Source organism: Protopterus annectens, chromosome 10.part0, assembly GCF_019279795.1.
Source record: "Protopterus annectens isolate FY-2018-M chromosome 10.part0, PAN1.0, whole genome shotgun sequence".
In the NCBI taxonomy this organism is placed as follows: Eukaryota; Metazoa; Chordata; order Ceratodontiformes; family Protopteridae; genus Protopterus; species Protopterus annectens.
In genome coordinates, this window is record NC_056744.1 from 832,031,535 (window position 1) to 832,053,494 (window position 21,960).

The 21,960-nt window shown below is 41.0% G+C and overlaps 1 protein-coding gene across 9 annotated transcripts in view; it reads right to left on the bottom strand.

The window, feature by feature from the left end:
- KYAT3 (kynurenine aminotransferase 3) overlaps window positions 1–21,960 on the bottom strand; it is an 846,358-nt gene that overhangs the window by 348,808 nt on the left and 475,590 nt on the right. For all 9 annotated transcript variants that reach the window (XM_044085641.1, XM_044085640.1, XM_044085643.1 and 6 more), the window contains one exon: window positions 18,703–18,779. In XM_044085641.1, coding sequence (XP_043941576.1) covers window positions 18,703–18,779 — 77 coding nt within the window. The remainder of the gene's footprint in view (window positions 1–18,702; window positions 18,780–21,960) is intronic.

Sequence of the window (21,960 nt, forward strand, 5' to 3'; positions counted from 1 at the left end):
TTTATCTGTGTTATCATTTTTACTTTCTATACATAATTTTATTTGTCCTGAATGGAATGATGTCTGTATTACCATGTCCTGTTTGCTCTGCCAATGACCTGCAAAAATTTAACTTGATGTTTCTAATGTCTACATATTTACACCACTGGTATTGCTACTTTTATGCTCTTACTATGTTTATTTCTTTGCATATTCCTGTTGTCCTAAAATTTCACATTTATCTGTATATAAGTAACTAAGGATAATGTTTGACTGATGTGCTGTCATTTAAATGTACTGTATATGACTATCTATTGATGTGTTTATCTTGTGTATAAAGCTTTTCTTCTCAACACACACACTGTTAAAAAGAGGCAGTTTTTTTTTTTAGACAAACCATCCTGGTGAACAAATGAAATACTAATTGTACCTAGAACTGCAATTGCATTCAGCATTTCTGCCCACAAGTACCATAAAAAACAGGAAACATCAAGCATAACATTCTGGGTTTTTTATCATATTTGGAAGGCAAGTGGATGGCTACTGCACAGATGACTATAACAGCTGAAACAGAAATATTGCACTGGCTTCTTTTCACTCATTTACATAAGCTCTTTAACTAGACCAAAAACAAGGTAGGCTGAACATTACATTAAACTTTCTGATACAAGGACCTTTTGGAAAGGATGCTCTGCTTATACGTGAAACTGTTGCAGAGAGACAATGCTCAGAAAACTTGGACACAATAAGATCCAAAAAAAAAACCCACAACATTTTAGATACCCTCAAAATTGTACGAAACACCACATTAAACATAGTAAGAATACTATACTAGAATAAAAAAATTTCGACATAAATGCCTCCTTCTGGAACTCCGTAAAAAAAAAAATTACCTCAGAAGCTACTGATAAACTACCAAAAGAATATATCCAAACTGCTGCTGAGTTTTGGCCTACCCATTTTCTATCCTCATTAACTGATCAATTAAAGAAAACTATATCCTGGTTCTTTGGAAGCTGTCCTTCATATTACTCCTACATACATTTCTCAAACTATAGTATTATTGCAATTCTATCTCCGCTATCTAAAATGTTATATAAATGCATTTAATCACAACTTCTTAAATATCTTTCTGACAATAACTGTCTCTTCCCCAACTCAAAATATCCTCCCAGTCAAAGAGCCACTAGTTTGACTAATGCTGTTAACCCCAACAGAAATACAGGTTACTTGGTTTCCTCTCTTTTTCTTGACCTTTCCAAGGCATGTGAAACTGTCTCCCATCAAAAGCTATTATATAAGCTTTCCTGTGGTTCTTGCAGAACTCTCACAGTTACATAGTTATATCTGATATGGTTTAGTGGTAAATCACTTTGGCTATAGTGTGCAGGGTTCTGGGTTTGAGACTTGCAAGAGATGCTTATTTTCACATATTCCAGGCCATCTGAGTTTAGCCATTCTTGCATTTCAGTGAGAAGGGGGTGTTTATGGTCATTGGCTGATTGGGGTTACCTGGACTACGGCTTGGAGTAAGCACCTCATTGGTTCTTTCTAGCTTTTTTTTAAAGTTGTTTCAGGTTTCAACTTTCTGTTACTTAAGAAGTTACCTTGCGAGTGTTTCTGCCATTTCACACTGAGCTAATTGGAGGAAGGGCAAAGAGCAAACCGTGATCTGTGATATATAACATTAAGTATCTTGTTTTTGCTTATTTTTATGAGTTAATTATAGCAAATGTGTCTGCTGCATACTTTTCTAGCTAGTTTCAGTGTGTGTGAGGTATTAACTGGAAATTTTCTACATTTATTAAGCACCTGTTTGGGTTTCTTTGTTCAGATTTCCTACCAAGGAGTGTATCATATAACTTGTTTGCAGTTAAAAGCATTCTCTGGAGTCTCCTTGCTCCTTTATCTGTTTAAAACTTTCATTTAAAGGCTCATTGCTGCTTTTCTGCTGTGATAAACATTTCTGTAGTTTTTATTCTACCCAAGTAGTGTGGGTAGTTGTAGCATTGTCCATATTCAGGCTTCTGTTTTGGGCCTAGTTGTTTGTTTGTAGAGGCTGCGTGTCTGAGCACATGTTCCAGGCCATCTTAGTTTAGCCAAAGCCATTCTTGCATTTCAGTGAGAGGGGAATGTTTATGGTCACTGGCTGATTGGGGTTATCTGGACTATGGCTTGGAGTATGCACCTCACTGGTTCTTTCAAGCTTTTTTAAAAGTTGTTTCAGGTTTCAACTTTCTGTTACTTAAGAAGTTAACTTGCGAGTGTTTCTGCCGTTTCACACTGAACTAATCAGAGAAAGGGCACTGAGCAAACCCTGATCTGTGATATATAACATTAATTATCCTGTTTTTTTCCTTATTTTTACGAGTTATTTATAGCACTTTTATTGTCAGCTGTATACCTTTCTAGCTAGTTTCACTATGAGAGGTATTAACTGGAAATTTTCTACATTTGTTAAGCACCTGTTTGGGTTTAACTGTTCTGATTTTTGTCTCCCACCCTCACTGCCTATTGGTATCGTGTTCTTATACTTGGTGGCTTTACAGTTGCCTGCACCTACTGTAAATCTGATCTGGGACACTCCTCCCAGTTTAGTGACATTACCTCATTCTACCTATTACAGGGAGAATATTTGAGAAGGCCAACCCACTTAGTTCTTAACCTCGAGTTATCTTCTGCTCCTCCTTACTTTCTTTCCACTTTACAAAAAAAAAAAAATCTAAGCTTGTTTCCTACCTTTCCTGTAAGTAGTGTAGTCCAGATACAGATTTGCTGTATCCAGGACTGTTTGTAAACTTCTGAGCCCCTGCTACTTAACTAGGGTTAAACTATTCCTGGCGCCATGAGGTCTGCTCTTCAAATTTTCCCTTAGAACTAGCCAGTTTTTTTAGTTTTAGCACTCAAATCTGTTTCTTTGAGCTCAAACTTATTGTAAGCACTAAACAAGCTACAAATTACTACATCACTCAACTTTCCTCACTTGTCTAGAGGAAAACAGGTTTTAGTACTTAATAAATAAGCAGCTATCCAGGCATGTCTAAGGGTCAGCTCCAGGTGTTTTCTCCTGTCTAGCTGATGAATCTGGGCATCCTGGGGCAATGCAGCAATTGCCTCATGTACACAGACAACCCTTTCCACCTACCACCCAACACTACAACCTGTGAGAGATGCACTTATATAGCCAAACTGGAAGCAAAGCTCTCTTCACCCAAGACTGGACTAGACAGTCAAGAGGAGAGGGTAAACACTTGCACCACACTCATCACATAGTCCCTCAAAACCTACACCACCAAAACACACACATAGAAACACAAAACACACACCTACATTCGCTGACGCTCTCAATAAAAATCTGCCCAAGCAACAGGGACCTCCAAAGCAGAAACGCAAGCAGCCGCCACCCCCCATAACACAACCCAAATGACACATAGCCGACAAACTCAGTGTGCCACTCAACCACAGCCCATAAGACATAACAACGTACCCAACACTCTAGTCATAGGTGACTCTATAGTCAGACCCACTGATGTTCCACTCACCAGGCTAAACAATGAGAAAATTACTGTCACCTGCCTGTTTGGTGCCAGGATCCACCACATAATGCACGCACTCAGGTCACTTCACAACAAGTACAAATATGACTCTGTCATTGTCCATGTTGGTGTGAATGACCTGAGACGAACCTGAAGGAGCTGTCCGACCTTGTAGCCCAGTCAGGTATGACCCTAGCCCTGAGCAGCATCCTGCCATCACCCAGAATGATACCACAGTACAAGGACAAAATGATTGACTTCAACAATTGGCTAAGCTACTGGTGTCATTCTAAGGGGATCCATTATCTGTCTGCCTGGGATGACATGATCGACAGATCAAAATGCTTTGCCAGAGATGGCCTGCACCTGTCACCCTTGGGATTCTGGATACTGGTTAAGGCTATTGCCACCCCTACAGTGCCTTTTTTAGGTAAGGTTCAAATGACAAACTCACCACCGTAACAGGTACAAGCAAGCAAAATCTGAGGATAATGCTACTCAATGCTAGAAGTCTAAACCTCAAAATGCACTCACTCGAGGTACTCCTTAAAATGAAGAACATCGACATCTGTGCAGTGACAAAGACCTGGTTCAAGGCTCCAGGGAGCACCCCTGCATTATCAGGCTATAATTCATACCACACCTTTCGGCCACCTAACCTGGACCGAAACACTAAAGGTGGAGGCGTGTCCATATTCATTAATGATATCCACACCTCCAGGCTAGTTGCTCAGCATAATGCATCCGAGATTATCCAAGTGCAACTAACTCTGGGCAAGACCGCAATCCAAATTGTAGCTAGCTACAGATCCCCCACCATGCCCCAGGATTCCCACTCCTTATTTCTTGAAACACTAGAAAATATTAGAGTACAACCTAACACCCAAATAATGGCCGATTTCAACCACCCCACCATTAACTGGGAAAACTACTCATGTACCAACTCTTTTGCTCAACATTTTCTGGAATTCATAAATTCCAACGCCTTGAATCAACTTATCCACACCTCCACCAGGGGCAGCAATATCCTAGACCTGGTCATTACCAACATGGGCAACCGGTGTTCCACACCAGAGGTCAATTTCACGTTGGTCAGATCCGACCACAAGCTAATCACCCTAGGCATCCACATCCCGCCCCTACCCCCCATTTGGGAAACAACTGTAAAAAATTTCTCCAAAGCCAACTTCACACTTAAGACAGAAGTGGCAAACTTCACAACACCCATGCAGGCGGACAATTGAGGTACAACTGCTGAATCCTACACAAATGCACTTTATAAGCACTTACACGAGTGCATGGATTGTGCAATCCCTAAAAAAACCAAGATGCTATCCTCCAAAAAAAGGAAGCCAATCTGGTGGTCCCCTGCCATACACAAACTCTACAACAGAAGAAAGAAACTGTTGCAAAAAAAGAGTAAAATCCCATGACTGGAGGAACTCCCTGGTCAGCCTCAGTAAAAAGCTGAGATCCCTCATAAAATCCTCTAAAGCTAGTTAAAAAAATAAAATCGCCACTGATTCTAAAGACAACCACAAAAGCATTCATTCTACAGCTATATCAAGAATCTCAATGGCAACACTCAGATCTGCTCTGAGTTACAGCACAATGGCACCAAATATACAGAACCAACTGATATTGCCAACATCCTGACAAATAGGTTCAGTGCTAACTCTACCCCTCTCTCATTCCCTAAAGAGCCCATCTCTATACCGGAAGAATGCAAAGTACCTGTAATCATGGCTGCACAGGTAAAAAACACACTCTCCAAAGCCAAGAACACAGCATCCACGGGACCTGACAACATCCCAGGCTGCGTTCTACATGAACTACAGAATGAACTGGCACTCCACCTAAGTACCATGTTCAATCATAGCCTCACCTCAGACTTTGTGCCCACTGAATGGCACACAGCAATGGTTATCCCACTCCACAAAGGGGGAGCCACCACGGACCCCGGCAACTACTGCCCTATTAGCCTGATGAGCCTGGTCTGCAAGGCTATGGAACGTATCATCATGGAACTTATTATGACTTTGGAAATCTCCAAACTCTGGACCCCACCCAGTTCGGGTTTGTAAAAAGTAGATCATGTCTCCTAAATCTAATAGACTTCTTTGAAGCAGTCACCAAAGCCGCAGACGAGGGTAAGGTGGTTCACACACCCTATCTAGATTTCGCCAAGGGTTTTGACACCATCCCCCACTCTGGAATTATAGATAAACTCAGTAAACTAGGTATAAATCCCTATGTCACAAGATGGGTTGCCAACTGATTCATTGACAGAACCCACAATGTGAAAGTAGCAGACTCCAAATCTGACTTCAGACCAGTGACAAGTGGAGTACCACAGGGTTCAGTCCTAGGTCCTCTCCTGTTTGGTATCTACTTCGCAAAAGTATAGGCTAACACAGAAGGCTTTTGGCCAATGAAGTTCGCAGATGACTGTAAACTAGGAGCCATAATCGAAACTCCTAACGATGTGGACATCCTAAAAAAGGATAATTCAATCACCTCGAGGCATTCAATAAAATCAAATAAAATACAACTTTTCACTTCTATGTTGCATCCTAATTGCATAAAGGTGCTCTCGTATTCTATCCTTCAGATATCTATTCGTTTTCCCAATATAAAATGATGGACATTTCCCATAGCGTAGTAACAATGTGTGTACAAGGCTGATAGACAATTCATGGCATTCTTCCCATATAAAAAAATAAGTACTGGTTGTGAAGCAATGTACAAATGCATATGAACTGATGAATATGGACAATGGTACCATTTACACATTTGAGTAATATTGTCAGTGGATGGCAGGGATTTGACTTCTTTTTCTCTTTTTATACACATTCCTCTTTTAGGCTTTTGTACCTTTTGTACTAAAAGTCACCTACCCTTCCCTTAACATGGGTGTCGGTGTGGTAACTGTAGAAAATTCCAATGTGTTTCCCTCCATTCCCTAATTCTCCAAGTATAGAATCTGGTAGATACATATGAATGTGATTGCACATGATTTATAGGTGTTAGAAACTATATCTTTAAAACCTGAATTGAAAAATGATGGATCTGAATCTTGCTGCTCTATCTTGCCTTGCACTGTGGACACTGTCAAATCCCTTTGTAATTGTTGTAACAATACAGGAGATAACCGAAAATAATGAGAGATCAGAAAGGGTCCTGCGTCAATCAGGGTTATAGTTTGACCTCCCTAGTTTGTTCATTGCTGATCCTTTGACAATGTTCCTATAGACAAAACGGATGCATGCTACCGATGATGTAACAGTGTAATGACAGTACACCTTAAATACATACACCATCTTTCAGTTGGTTCACAACATTCTCAATGATTTATCATGGTAAGTAATTCTTAACATGATGACTCATGATATAAGTTGATATGTTGTGGCATTATTCAACTGTTCAACAATCTCGATTCAACATGTCTGTCCAAAATCAAACATGAGTCATCTACAAAAGCGCTTATAGAAGAATGTGTTGTGTTCCAAAAAAACCAGGTAGTGTGCATGAAGTAAACCTCTCCCATTATACATGACAGGTTTGGAGCCTGTTAGGCACCTGAGGTGCTTGTAGCCATATATGGCCACTGTCCCAAATGTGTAGCATGTAAGGTCTCTTTCTTCTCTCCTACCTCCCTAGGTCCCACAGATAGACAACAAAAGTTTGACCGATCCGCCGGCTCCGATAGGATGTAGCGGGGGGGGGATTGGAATGCCTACTTAGTCACAATTTAAGAGAGCAAATTATAAGACCAGTTGTGAACATGAATAAGTCCATTGATCTGGATCATCTGACAGTTGACTGTTCGAATTGTCTGAATGATGATTTAGATAGGTCAGATCTTATTGAATATTAGATCGATGATTTTGACCATGGTTACAAATAAGCATTTTACAGTTATTCGAATAATTACAACATTGACTTTACAACAAAACATTTAAGATTATTCTGAGAATCCTTTTATCGGTATTAGAGTTTGTGCTACAGTACTGTTTTTACAACTGAGAACAACTGCTTTTTTTGCTTTTTTTTGTGATGGCGGCACCTGGTAGGCAGCTACAGCCAATAGCTACGCAATACTGTTCATGGCAGAGGTTGGCAGATAGAATTGTATAACACATTCATGTTTTCTATGGACTTTTTGAACACCTATTTTTCTATTGGTTTCTTATTATGGAGAGTCTTCACATGGTGGAGAGAGAATGTAATGCCATGAATGTTTTCAGCCACAGTTTACCACAAGTTACAACAAAGTTTATCAATACCAGTCATCTGCTGCTAAATTACTTACTTTACTATTTATTGATCTGTGAAACAATGGACTGATGGAACATTGTCACATTTATACAGAGATGTCATCACAAGTTGCATTATATAGGAACAGCGTATCCCAACATTGTCTATGGGAACTATAGGTAGGTCCATAGGTGGATTTGAACCAGGTAGGACCCTAGGTCCCTACAGACATGAGGATCTCAACTTTGATCTGCATACTCGGTTATCCTCACAAAGGGACGTTGTTACAACTACAGAAGGTTAGATAGGGATTTGACCAGGGCAAGGGGATTTTCAGGATAGGAGCAGCACCCTATTCTAGTTTCTAACAAATGTTCTTACAGTCGACACCATGTGTTAAGGAAGGGTAGGTGACTTTCTTTGCTTTAGGTACAAAATAAAAGTTTGTGGATATTTCTTTTGAAATTCATAGCCTGTAGTGTGATTTTTTTATTTTTTGGAATTATTTTGCAGTGATATGGATATGACATTTTAATTTTTTTTTTTTAAATATAGCTTTTGGGTGAGTTTATATTTCCCGCTAATATGGGATATTTAGTACTGTTGTAATTCTCCTTTTTTTTTTATCCATGAGTCTGAAGAAAGCAAGTGGGTGCGCTTACTCTCAATAAGCGTTGTTATTTATTTGATTTTATTGAATACCTCGTGATTGAATTTATCCATATGCTGTGTTCTCTCTCTTATATCACACTCATTTATCCTAAAAAAGGGCCTCACTGAGACAGATGCCTGGTGTCAAAGCAATGGCTTCAAGCTCAATGCCAAAAAGTGAACTGTCATTCCTTTTGGCAGAACCTCTGTACTCATGAACTACCACATAGGCGGTAGTCTACTTAACACTAAAAGTGTGATAAGAGACCTTGGGACACAGGTGGACAGTAGTCTCTCCTTTGATAATCACATCGCCACAGTAGTCAGGAAATCCTTCTACGTGGCACACCTCATCACAAAAGGTTTCTCATCCAGGAAAAAAGAGGTAATTGTTCCCATCTACTCTTCACTCAGACCCATTATAGAGTACAACGCCCCTTTTGGTATGTACCTCACAAGACATCTACAACAACTAGAAAGGCCACAGAAATACCTCACAAAGAGGATTACTGGCCTCAAACAGATGCCCTACACAGACAGTCTCAAAAAACTCCAGCTTTATTCCGTCGCATATCGCCTACTCACAGGCAATCTCTGCCTAATATACAAAGCTATGTCAAACACAGAGCTGTTGGACATGCTCTTAAAGAAATCCCAATCCCTCCAAGCTACACGCTCTAGGGACATACACCTCATCACCACAATGAACAGAACATGCTGGAGGGATAGATTCCTGTCCCAGAGACTACCCATACTCTGGAACAAACTACATATCTATATCAAACAAAGCTCCTCATTAGTACTTTTCAAGAAAAATCTTGATGATTGGATGGAAGATGGGAAATTCACCCCGGGGATCACTTCTGTGGCACTGCTCGACAGGGGCACAGGAAAATAATTTTCTTGGGTGGCGAAAGCCAGGGTACCTTTTTGGTTAGGTTTATATAGGCCCTATGGCCAAATAGCCTAGTACCTACCTATGAACCTAATAGGCAACAAGCAATAAAAAAGGCAAAATGATTTCTCATCCTTCAGATCCATAAATGTAGGCAGCCTCTAAGGATCTATTCTCGCTTCTTTATTACTTGACATTTTTATAAATGAACTTCACATAACATCCAAACAGACCACTTACATGCGGATAATTTTACTCTCATCTGCTTTTGTCCATAACCTAGCTTAACTTTAACAAATCATCCAAGAGTCTTTCTCATCCACTGTAGCCTGTCTAGGCATCTCTCAACTACTCCTAAATCAAAAAAAAAAAATAGTTAAAACTACTGATTCCTAAGTAACTCTCTGAGCAGAACATACTTTATGTTTAACTGGTTGACATAATGCTAAAGTACAGTTATGTACACTTACCATAAATGTAGATGTTCGAATGTATTCACTGTTGCAGTCATTACATTTGGGATATCTGCTTGCAGTAGCCCTCAGTCGACCTGATTATCAAAGTCTTAGGTCCTGCGTTGGTTGCTGTCTCATCTTCCATGATGTCAGGTAGTCAGGGGTATAAAGCATGCAGCTGATGCCATTACATCAGTTTTTCTTGCCCCAGATGTCAATTGCCCCCATAAGGGGAGACAATTATATACAAGGTTACACCTCCAACAAAAAGCAAATACACCAGAAAGCTTTAAAAGCATAGCAAGCAAGAAAAGAGGTATAGACAATAGAAGTCAGGGGGCTGGAGGGAGGGTAACCAGGACTGTAACAGTGAATAAGTGTACACAACTGTACTATGTTCTTCATGTTTCACTGTTGCAATCATTACATTTGGGTAGATTCCCAAAGCTAAAGAAGGGAGGAGGCAGTAAGATAGCATTAGGACCAGCTATAAGGCCCTGAAAGACTGCAGTGGCAAAACCAGCTCTGGATTTAGAAAAAATTGGCAAGTGGTAATGCTTGGTGAAGGTACGTGCAGAACTCCAGGTAGCAGCTTCTAGGATGTCCCTGGTAGGGACACCTCTGAGAAAGGCTGTAGAGGTAGATGCAGCCCTGGAAGAATGTGTTCTTATCCCCTGTGGGGTAGATTTTCTATTATGCTTATAGCAGAAATGAATGCAATGGCCTATCCACTTAGAAATTGTTTGCTTCAAAATGGCCTTCCACTCTGCCCCTGCAGCAAATGCAACCAGCAGTTATTCAGATTTCCTGAGAGGCTTAGTTCTATCCAAGTAAAATCTAAGTTGTCTGTGCACATCCAAGGAGTGCAGTATTCATTCCCCTTTGTTCTGTGGATTAGAAAAGAAGGTTGGCAAATGAATGGACTGATTAAGGGCCACACTGGAGACCACCTTGGGCATAAAGGAGGGATTGGGTCCTGAGGGACACCCTGTCCGCATGAAAGATGATGAAAGGCTCCACTGCCATGAGGGCCTGTAATTCAGACACCCTTCTTGCTGAAGTGATGGCTAGGAAGAAGGCTGTTTTCCAAGAAAGGAATTTCAACTCTGCATTTGCAGCTGGCACAAATGGAGGTAGAGTGAGCTTTTCCAATACAAAGTTAAGGTCCCAGGCTGGAGTAGGGGCTCTCCTGAGTGGTCTTAAGATTTTGGCCCCTCTGAGGAATTGCTTCAGCAGTGGATGAAAGAAGGGGGGTGGCTCTGTATTATAATGAGCTGAAATGGCGGAGGCATGAATTTTGATGGAAGAAAAGGAAAGGCCCTTGTGAAGCATCTCAGCTAAGTATTGAAGGATGAGCGGTAAATTGGGCACAGTTGTGTCCATCCCCTGTGTTTGGTTCCAGGAACAGAATCTCTTCGATTTTTCAGCATAGGATTTTCTAGTACTAGGCCTCCTTGCCTCCAGAATGACATCCATCACTTGCTTAACTGAGGGATGGTAAAGGAGAGATCATGTAATTAGCCAGGCTGCAAGGTTCAGGGTTTGAAGCTGAGGGTGCAGAATCTGGCCCTCCTGCTGGGACAGCAGGGCAGGGGTCTGAGGCAGGTGCCATGGTTCCAGAAGTGACACACTGAGCAAGATAGGGTATCAGTGTTGGCGTGGCCAGTCTGGTGCAATAAGTATTGTCATTGGTTTGTCCCGTTTGATCTTTAGTAGCACTTTGGAGAGGAGAGGTAGAGGTGGAAAGGCATAAACTGATATTTTTTTCCAGCTGAAGGACAGGGCATCCACTTTCCAAGCGTGTCTGTGGGGAGTCCTTGTGTAGAATTTGTGCAATTGGTAGTTCTAAGGGGAGGCAAACAGGTCTATCTGTGGGCTCCCCCATTTGATTCTCAAAATGTTGAATATCTTTGGTTTCTGTTTCCACTCGTGTGGGTCCATGAGATTTCTGCTTAGGTCGTCTGCCAATGTATTTAGCTTGCCTGGCAGGAAATGAGTTTGTAGGTGCACTTGGTAGCACAAGGCTGTGTTCCACAGAGTCATGGCTAGTCTGCAGAAGAGGTATGAATGGGTTCGCCCCCTCCTTGTTTATGTACCACATAACAGTGGTGCTTGTCCGTCTTTACCAATAATTGTCCTGGAAGAATGTGGTCCTTGAAGGCTGTCAGAGCATTCTGTACAGCTAACATTTCATTTTGACTGATACGCAGGTGCATTTGACTCGGGTTCCATTTGCCGTAAATGTACTGCCCTGCCAAGTGAGCCCCCCCATGCATAGTCTGATGTGTCTGTTGCTAGGGTTTGGATGTACAGTGAATGGCAGTCCCTTGGTGTTGGTGGCAGGCCTCTGCCCACCAAAGGAAGTCTGTCCTTAGACAAGGTAAGACAGGAATCATTGATTCTAGGTCCTGAGAATGTTGGCACCATAGGCTTTTTAGATACCATTGTAGTTTCCTCATATGCAGTCTTGCATATGGAATTGGTAGAATGCAAGAGGCCATGAACCCCAGGGCTTGCAGTATTTTCCTTGCAGATAGCTGGGTCTTTGTGGCCAGTAGTCTGTAGTAGGCTGTCAAATGAACTTGTTTCTCTGGCGTGAGGTATGCCACCTGGGAAGTTGTATTCAAGCTTGCTCCCAGGAATACAATTTGTTGACAGGGTACTAGCTGTGATTTCTTTTAATTTATGGTGTACCCCAGACAAGTTAGTAATTTCTTTACAAATGCCAGATGACTTAATAGTATGTCCTGGCTTTCTGCCTGAATCAGACAATTGTCCAGGTATGGGTATATTTGAATATTTCTTTGCCTGCAAAAAGGCAATGACTGGAGCTAGGCACTTTGTGAATACCCTGGGCGCAGTAGATAAGCCAAAGGGCAGTGCAGAGAACTGAAAGTACATGTAGTCTGCTCTGAAGCGTAGGTATCTTCTGCAAGATTCCCTTATTGGGATGTGCAGGTAGGCTTCCTTTAAATCCAGTGTTGCCAACCAGGCATTTCTGCCTAGCATGGGAAGCAGCTGATGAAGAGTTAGCATTCTGAATTTTGGGATTACCAAAAAGGTGTTTAGGCTAGACAGGTCCAGAACAGGACGCCAGGAATTGTCTTTTCTGGGTACCAGGAAAAGTCTTGAGTAGAAACCTTGTCTCCATTCTTCTTCTGGGACAGGCTGAATAGCCCTGATGCTTAGGAGAGAGAGAACTTGCTTTTGAGCCTCTGCCCACTGATTTGGGGGGTAAGTCTGGCCAACCGTTTGGAGTTGGTAAAGAGTGGAAGTGGAATTTGTATCCTTGGGAAACTACATTTAAAACCCATTTGTCTTCGGTAATGAGTTCCTAATTTTCTGCATGCAGGGCGATCTTTCCCCTAAAGGAACAGTCAGTTGAGCAGGGCTTGGAAGATTTAAAGTTAAGTCATTGTGACAGTTTACCATACATACCATACCAGCTTTGGAAGTGGGAGCCCCCCACTGCTTAGGCCTGTGAGTACCTTGGGACTGAAGCCTTGATGTTCTGCTGCTTCTGGGTTTGGACTGAGAAGGCCTGGAAAAGGCAGGAAAGGAACAATTCTTAGAAGGCCAATGCCTACTAAATCTGGGAGGCTGTACCTGCCGGAAATCTTTAACAGTTTGCATACATTTAGCTTTTTCCTCCATCTTTTTAAGTACTTCTTTTGCTTTGTTGCCAAACAGGCGGTCATGGTTTAAGGAAGCATCCAGTAATTTAGCTTTAACATGATCTGGCAAAGATTGCTCCTTAAACCAAGCATGCCTTCTAAGTACAGACCCAGTGACAGCAGCCCTGCAAGATGCCTCTAATGAATCAAAATCACACTGCAAAGCATGTTTTCCAACTTGTTCAGCAGAATGCATTAAATCCTGTTAATTCTTTATTTTCAGCACAGTCAGGAATCAACATAATTTTCTGTTTAAGCAATCCGATAATATGTTACTGATACTTTAACATATGAAACTGGCAGTTTAAGGCCCTGATGGCCAAAGTTGCAGAAGTGTATACCTTCTTACCGCATCTACCCAGGGCCCTGGAATCTCTATCAGAGGGGGTAGGATTTTTGGCAGTAGTAGCCTTAATGCCCTTGGGTCCCTGTGAAATGGTGTCAGGATCTGCAGTAGGATTTTTAAAAAGGAACTTGAGAGAGTCAGGTACCCTGTAATACCAGTCAGGTTTTCTGGGAGCAGGAGGTAAGGTGTCAGGGGCCAGGCTAGATTCTGAGGAGGCATCATCTACAATGTCCAGTACAGGAGGGATGGCTAAAGGCCTGTGTTGAGGTATGAGTAAGAATTCCCTAAGCCTCTTTTTGGAGTCAGAATAATCCTGGCTTTCCCAGTGGAGATGCTCCCTAAGAGTATGCAAGGTTTCACCAAAAGAGAAATCCTCTGGAGGGGAAGCAGAGCAAATTGAGTCCTCTGCAATAAGGGCAACTCCTGGTCATCAAAGAAAACAGAAATTTCAGAGTCCTGATCAGAAGAATCAGAAGGAAAATCAGTCCTAGGTCTCTTACAGGGAGAAGGGTGGCTTCCCCTGATTAGAGTAATAAAGTCTTCAGCCATGCTTATTATTTGTTTTTTAGGCATAGGGACCTGACCATGCAGTCTGGGCGTCAGTTTTCTAGGCATGCATCGAGTTTTAGGCCTTGAAGAAGAAGATGGCATTGGTTTAATATGCAAGTCAGTAGGCCTGTATACACCCTCAGAAGCCAGTGCCTGCACAGCGGCTCTGGACACATCCAAGGTAGAGACATCCACAGGTTCCACAGTCGAAGAAGCATCTCACGGCATACCGGACTCCGAATTCGTCTCAGTACAGGCCAGCGAATCTGAAGTAGCGGGTATCAGGGGCTGCAAACGCACCTCACTGAGTACCGGCAAACTGGCGACTAGCTTATGAGAAGCGTCGTCGGCAGCTTTGGACCTATGCGGTCTGTCTCTGTCTTTATCTTTGCATTTTTTTCAGAATGTTGGTAGACAGGTGGCTTACCGAAGCCATTTCTGGATAATTGAACTGAGTACCAAAATATTTAGATGTGAAAATGAACCGACGATGAATAGTACAAGGTTTGAATAAGGCACAAAACCGACAGCGAGGTACGTCGTTGTCTGGGCCTAAGCAAGGAATGCAGTACGGATGAAAATCTTTACGAGGTATTTGCTTTCCACAAGAATTACAATTGTTAACTTTTACTGACATCGGTTTAGAGCAAGAAAAAGGTTCCCCAATGGCATACTTAGCTTAGTTGAAGACTTTGAATCTGAAACTCGAAAACTAAAATTTCAGGAGTCAGCCGACCAGCACTTGCGAACTGCTTCTGCTTCGTGCACTGCAAGGCAAGAAAGACTGATGTAATGGCATCGGCTGCATGCTATATACCCCTGACTACCTGATGTCATGGAAGATGAGACAGCAACCGAAGCAGGACACAAGACTTTGATAATCAGGCTGACTGAGGGCTACTGCAAGCAGATAACCCAAATGTAATGACCTCAACAGTGAAACACGAAGAACATCATGAACTGGTGACATTGAAAGTTGCAAGGAATAACCAAAGATGACTGACTGAAATTTGACCAACATATACAAGTCATTAAACACAAACAAAAAAAATTCAAGTTTGTTGTAAAAGGCTAAACTCTTCCTCCCTGAATTTGCCAGGAAAAAACACTGCCTCTACCCATCTACTTCCCCATATTCTATATGCCTCACCTATCCCTACTAATGTGCAAATTACTCAGAAAAATAAACTAGGGTAATGTTGTAACAAAGTGGCAAAACTTGCAGCAAACCATCCCTATATGTCTCATGTTGGTTGTCTCAAACAGTTGAAAGTGGACTGAACTCCTACACTACCTAACATGTAGTTAACAAATAAATCACATATTTATCAATAAAACTGATAACATCTTTCTTTACAGAGTATCCAACACTATTCCACAAATAAAACTTTATGCTCTAGGGTAAACTTCTACTTGTCACAACAAAATCCAACAACGCTGCTGGTGCGACACTGTATTTTATTTCTCCAATATCAGGAACTCTATTCTTTATATGAAACATGCAGGCACAAACTAATGTCATTCAAATCCCATGCTAAAACAGTAAATCATAAACATACTCATTGTGTTTGAACTAAATAGTACTTACAGGATAAGTTGGACTCATGGCTGTTCTTATGTTCATAGGTGTGTACTAGGCTAATGGCCCTGGGGCCTTTACAAGCCTAGCTCATAGACGTGCCCTGGCACTGTGCTGCCCGTCATTAGTTCCCAGGGCCTCTATCAAGTACAGCCACTGGAGTGATCCCCAGGGTGAACTTTCTATTTCCCATCCACTCATCAAATTTCTCTTGAAGAGGGCTAGTGAGGTGCTCTGATTGACATGTATGGGAAGTCTATTCCAGGGCATGGGTAGTCTCTGGGTTATGAACCTATGCTTCCAGCATGTTCTGTTGATTGTGGTAATGAGGTTGAGGTCTCTGAAGCATGTGGTGCGAAGGGATTGGGATTTCTTTAGATGTAGCATTTCTAACAAAGCTGGGTCTGACATGGCTTTCTAAGTCAAGCAGAGATCGCCTCTTAGTAGATGATATGACACAGAGAACAGCTGGAGCTTTTTTAGACTGTCTGTGTAGGATATGTGTTTAAGGCCTAGTATCCTCTTCGTGAGGTACTTCTGTGGCCTCTCCAGCTGTTGCAGGTGTCTAGTGAGGTACATGCCAAATGGGGCATTATACTCTATGATTGGTCTAATGAGGGAAGAGTAGAGAGAAATGATGACCTCTTTCTTCCTGGATGCAAAACCCTTGGCAATGAGATGTGCCACATCGAAGGACTTTTTGACCACAGTGGCAATGTGGTGGTAAGTAGTGGCAACTGAGTTTTTCCCAAAGGGGATGATGACGCATTTTTTGGTATTAAGCTTAATGCCATGGTTTCGACACCAGTCATTGGTCTCAGTGAGGCCTTTCTGTAGGATGTCTGCATCACATTGGAATGGATAGAAGTTATATAAGTGTTCCAGAGATGTATATGAGTGGGACAGAAAAAGGAGAAATGGATATATAGAGAAGTGCAAAGGAAGTATACATGGAATATAAAAAGAGAAATAGGTCTAGAAGTGTAAAAGAAGTAGGAGAGAGAGAACAGAATGTGTCATAGCAGTATGAAATATAGGGAGATAATTCAACTTCAAGATAACCTTCTATATTTTAACTTCATGCACATTACTGTACATCTAGTTAGTTATATAGAACCATTTAGATACAATTATTTATAAATAACTACCACAATTTCACTCACTATTTTCTCTTCTTATTCTCACGCTTTCGATATTTCATACTGCTCTGACACATTCTCTTCTCTCTCTCTTACTTCTTTCACACCTCCAGACCTATTTCTCTTTTTATATTCCATGTATACTTCCTTTGCACTTCTCTACATATCCATTTCTCCTTTTTCTGTCCCACTCATACACATCTCTGGCACACTTCTATAACTTGTATCTATTCCAAATGTTATACATTGTACTTTTTGTTCTTTAATCTCAACCTTTTATTCCCTCTAACTCTCCTTTCCTCTTTCATTCTCCTTCCATTTCTTAACACCTGGGGAAAATAAGATTATACAGGAACTCACTTGTCTTCAGTGCCCTTACTGTAAAATGATTTTTTCTCAATTAGATTTCAGCTACCTTAATTCCTATGTGTGTAAAATTTTTAGTCTTCTGTTTAATGTGATATTATGACTGCTAAACTTTTGATGGATTAATTATTTTTAAAAATGTACTTTATAAGGTATTTATCATGTTTTACTATTCAATTTTCTGTGGAGCTTTTCTTCCTGGGCCTTTGCTGAAAAGGGGCTTTCAACCTAGTCGGGTTTTCCTGCTAAATAAATACAAGTAAAGCAATATTTATTGAAGGACTTACTTCCCAGGTGTGTGTGAAAATCTATTTTAAAGTTCTTTCTGCTCATTTTGAAGGGAATAAGTCCATCAGACGTTTGGGATGTCAAACCAGCAATTCTGTCAAGAAATAAGAAAAACCTAGGATTCTTCAGCACTGAAATGTGAACAGGAACTTTGTGACAGGGAAAATTACCAGATAATATAAAATAAACCTGAATTACTTTATTTTATTTTAATTTTGGAAGGTATCCTAGAAATTCGACTAAGCAGAGATGTCCGACAGAGATAAAATGACAATGTTCGGGAAGAGAAAAACAATGTCTAACTGTAGGAGATGAAACTGCCATTATTTATTTTCAGGCATGACTTGTAAATGCTGAAAAAGTAAAATGATTGTTCTGAGAAGCACAGCAAGAAAAATAAATATAACTGCACAGTATGCCTCATAAGTTGTTCAAAAAGCTTAGTTTGAAAACTTCTGATAATGCAAATGTTTAGAAAAGACTCATCAGAATGATACTGTTGAACAAAGGTCATAGCAAACTGTGCAAGTCAGCCCAACTGTGTCCATATGTATCATGAGCATTTATTAGGAGGGGTATATGTTAGTTAGGAAGTTTAGTCTAGAGGTTATGTAGGGAGTAAAAGATGCATCTAATTCCTTGTCAGAGAATCAAATTCTGGTCTCCTGTGTGACAGGCAGGGATAGTCACCACTATATTACCAATGAATACTTTGTACATGTTTTAATTATATTAAGAAAATCATTTTCTGTACTCTACATTATTACAGGTTATATTATTATTTAATATCATATGGTTCATCGCATGCTGACACCACTAATGAGCCATAGCAAGGCACTAAATTTACCATAACTGTAATTTGGCAAACTTTTGTCTTACCTATTGGCATAAACAGTTCATTTAAAAAGAAATCAGGTATATTATTACAATTAATACAATTTAAATTCAGAAAACTGAAAATGCCACCAATATCTGCTTTGATTCTTACCTTCCATCCAGTTACACTGAATGTCTTTCCAGCACTTCCAAACGTCACTGTTCTCTCCCACATCCCTGGTAAAGTAGCTGTTGCAGAATGAAACCTGAATTAATATTCAGAGTTGGTACATGTTCATTTAATAGCAATGCTTACAGACATTCCTACTACGCAAATCTAGACTTTTTTAACTGACATATTCAGAGATATACAGCGACATGCGTGAATGGGCGTTCCTTCATTGAAGGTTGTGCATTAGGCCCGGCAAGCCAGCATGTAAAACTCTACTGCCAATCATTAGCGGACTGGAGTTCCGCTGTGGCGACCCCTAACCGGGAAAAGCCGAAAGACACAAACAAACAGATGTCTGACAAAGGTTAAAATGACAATGTCTGGAGAATGAAAAAAAAAATGGTACAATCTCAACTTTATTGTAAATCCAGACTTTTTACTAACATATTAGTTTCTGATATTTCAAATCAGCAGTGACTAGCAGGGAGACAGTGTACACAAAAGTTTTCAATGCAGTGTATTTAGAGGAGCTCTCAATTCTGAGCATAAGAAATAATGACAAAGCCAAAAGTAATGGGATGGAATCAAAGGTCCAAAAATCAGGGACAGATTTTATATATTGTTTCTAGAATAACAGATTTGTCTTGGTATGAATTTTTCTGATGGATATGAAACACAAACATGTCATCATTTAGAGGCTTCAGCCCTCTGAAACTTGTTAGAAAACCACAAAATTTATCAAGAGACCAAAAATATGAGGCAACAATCAGTGCAATCTTTGAAAATCTGAACAGGTAACAGGATTGCCACGTCTGTTTGAAAGGCAACAACTATAAACAAATTTGCTGATCTGATATTGTGCAATGCTGTAGAGTTTTATGCAACACTGCAAACAAAATAATCCGACAAATTTTCTGCCCCCTGAACTCGTCCATACTTGCATAGTCCCACCTTTATTTTCTCCAAATGCTTTCTAATACTGTGACATGAATGAACCCCATTTCTAGGTCAGTGTCCAATAAGAGTTCAAGAAATTATTATTCCTTTAGTCTTTGATGCTCTCCAAGACTATTTTCAACAACTGCAATACCCCCACAATTGCTTACTTCTGCAGTTCATTCTGAGGTCACACTAATGTATAAGAAGAGTGATCATTAGAGAAAAACATCTCATTCATTCTCTGAGATGTTGACATCTTGGACAGTGTACAAAGCTATATATGTAAGCCCAAACACATCCCTACAAAAATACAGCACGCAAAAAAATGTTTGAGAGAAGAATGCTTTGGGAAGTCATGTTTGAAAAAAAAATATGCAGAAAGTTATCAAGCAGTTGAAGGGAACCCACTTGAGACAAACTGCATATATACCTAGTCGTACGGCATTCAGTTGTCCCAAGACACCTCACAGACAACCTCATTTAGCTTCTACAAATAAATAACAAATACACTTTTTACTTAAAAGTATAAAAGGGAAGGCACTCCTTCGAATGTTGAAAAGGTAACGGTCTTGTGTGTGTATATATATATATATATATATATATATATATATATATATATATATATATATATATATATATATATGTATATAAGTTCATAGGTTCATACTAGGCTATCTGCCCTAGGGCATTTACAAGCATAGCCAGAGCGTGTTTGGCTTTCGCCACCCCCTGGAATGAGTTTACTGTGCCCTTTTTAAGGTTAGTTTACTGTGCCTCTGTCTAGCAGTGATACAGAAGTGACCCCCGGGGTGAACCTACGATCACCCATCCACTCGTCAAGATTCCTCTTGAAGAGAGTCAGTGAGGGGCTCTGCCTAACATGGACTGGGATTTTATTCCAGAGTGAAGGGACCCTCTGGGTTATGAAACTGTCCCTCCAGCATGTCCTATTTATTTCTGTGCTGAGGTTCAATTCTCTCGATCGCGTAGCTCTAAGGGATTTGGATTTTCTGATGTGGAGCATGTCCATTAATTCCGGGTTGGACATGGCTTTGTACGTCAGGCATAGATTGCCTCTGAGTAGGCGGTATGCAACTAAGTACAGCTGGAGTTTCTTTAGCCGAGCAGCATATGGCATTTGTTTGAGTCCCTTGATCCTCTTTGTGAGGTACTTTTGGGGTCTTTCTAGTTGCTGCAGGTGTCGGGTAAGGTACATCCCAAATGGGGCACTGTACTCAATTATGAGCCTGATGAGGGAAGAGTACAGGGGCACAATGACCTCCCTTGATCTAGATGTGAATCCTTTCATGATAAGATGGGCTATATAGAAGGTCTTTCTAACCACTTTGGCAATGTGATTGTCAAAGGAGAGATTACTATCAACTTGGGTCCCTAGGTCCCTAATTACTTCTTCTGTACTTAATGGATTTCCACCTATGTGGTAATTTGTGGGCACTTTGTTTTTCCCAAAGGGTATGACTATACACTTTTTGGCGTTTAGTTTAAGGCTATGGCTCTGGCACGAGTTATCCGTTTCTATGAGTCCCTTTTGGAGGATGCTTGTGTCAGCTGGAGAGTCAATTATGGCGCCCAGTTTGCAGTCATCTGTGAACTTGGTCAGCCACAGTCCTCCCGTGTTAGCCTGTACCTCAGAAAAATATATACTGAATAAGAGAGGTCCCAGGACTGAGCCCTGTGGGACGCCACTTGTGACTGGTTTAGAGTGTGACATGGCTCCAGCAATTCTGACCATGTGGGTTCTGTCCTTGAGCCAGTTTGTAACCCATCTTATGACATAGGGGTTTATATTTAAGCTGGAGAGCTTGTATATGATGCCCCAGTGGGGTATTGTGTCGAAGGCTTTTGTGAGGTCCAGGTTGGCTGTGTGAACTACCTTACCCTCATCAATGGCCTTGGTGACTGTTTCAAAGAAGTCGACCAGGTTCAAGAGGCAGGATCTGCCCTTAACAGAGCCGAATTGGGTAGGATCCAGTGTCTGTAGGTCCCCTATGTCTTTGTTTACGAGTTCCATAATGATCCTTTCCATAGCTTTGCAGACCAGGCTAGTCAGGCTTATGGGGCGGTAGTTTCCAGGGTCCGTAGAAGCACCTCCTTTGTGGAGTGGGGCCACTATTGCTGTACGTCATTTCTTTGGGTACATATCCTGTAGTAAGGCTGAGACTGAACAGCAGCCTTATGTGTGGGTTCAGTTCTTGGAGTTCATGTAGCACGCAGCCCGGAACACCGCCTGATCCCATTGATGCTGTGTTTTTTGCTTTAGAAAGGGCGGCTCTCACCTGAGAATCTGAGATGTCAGGG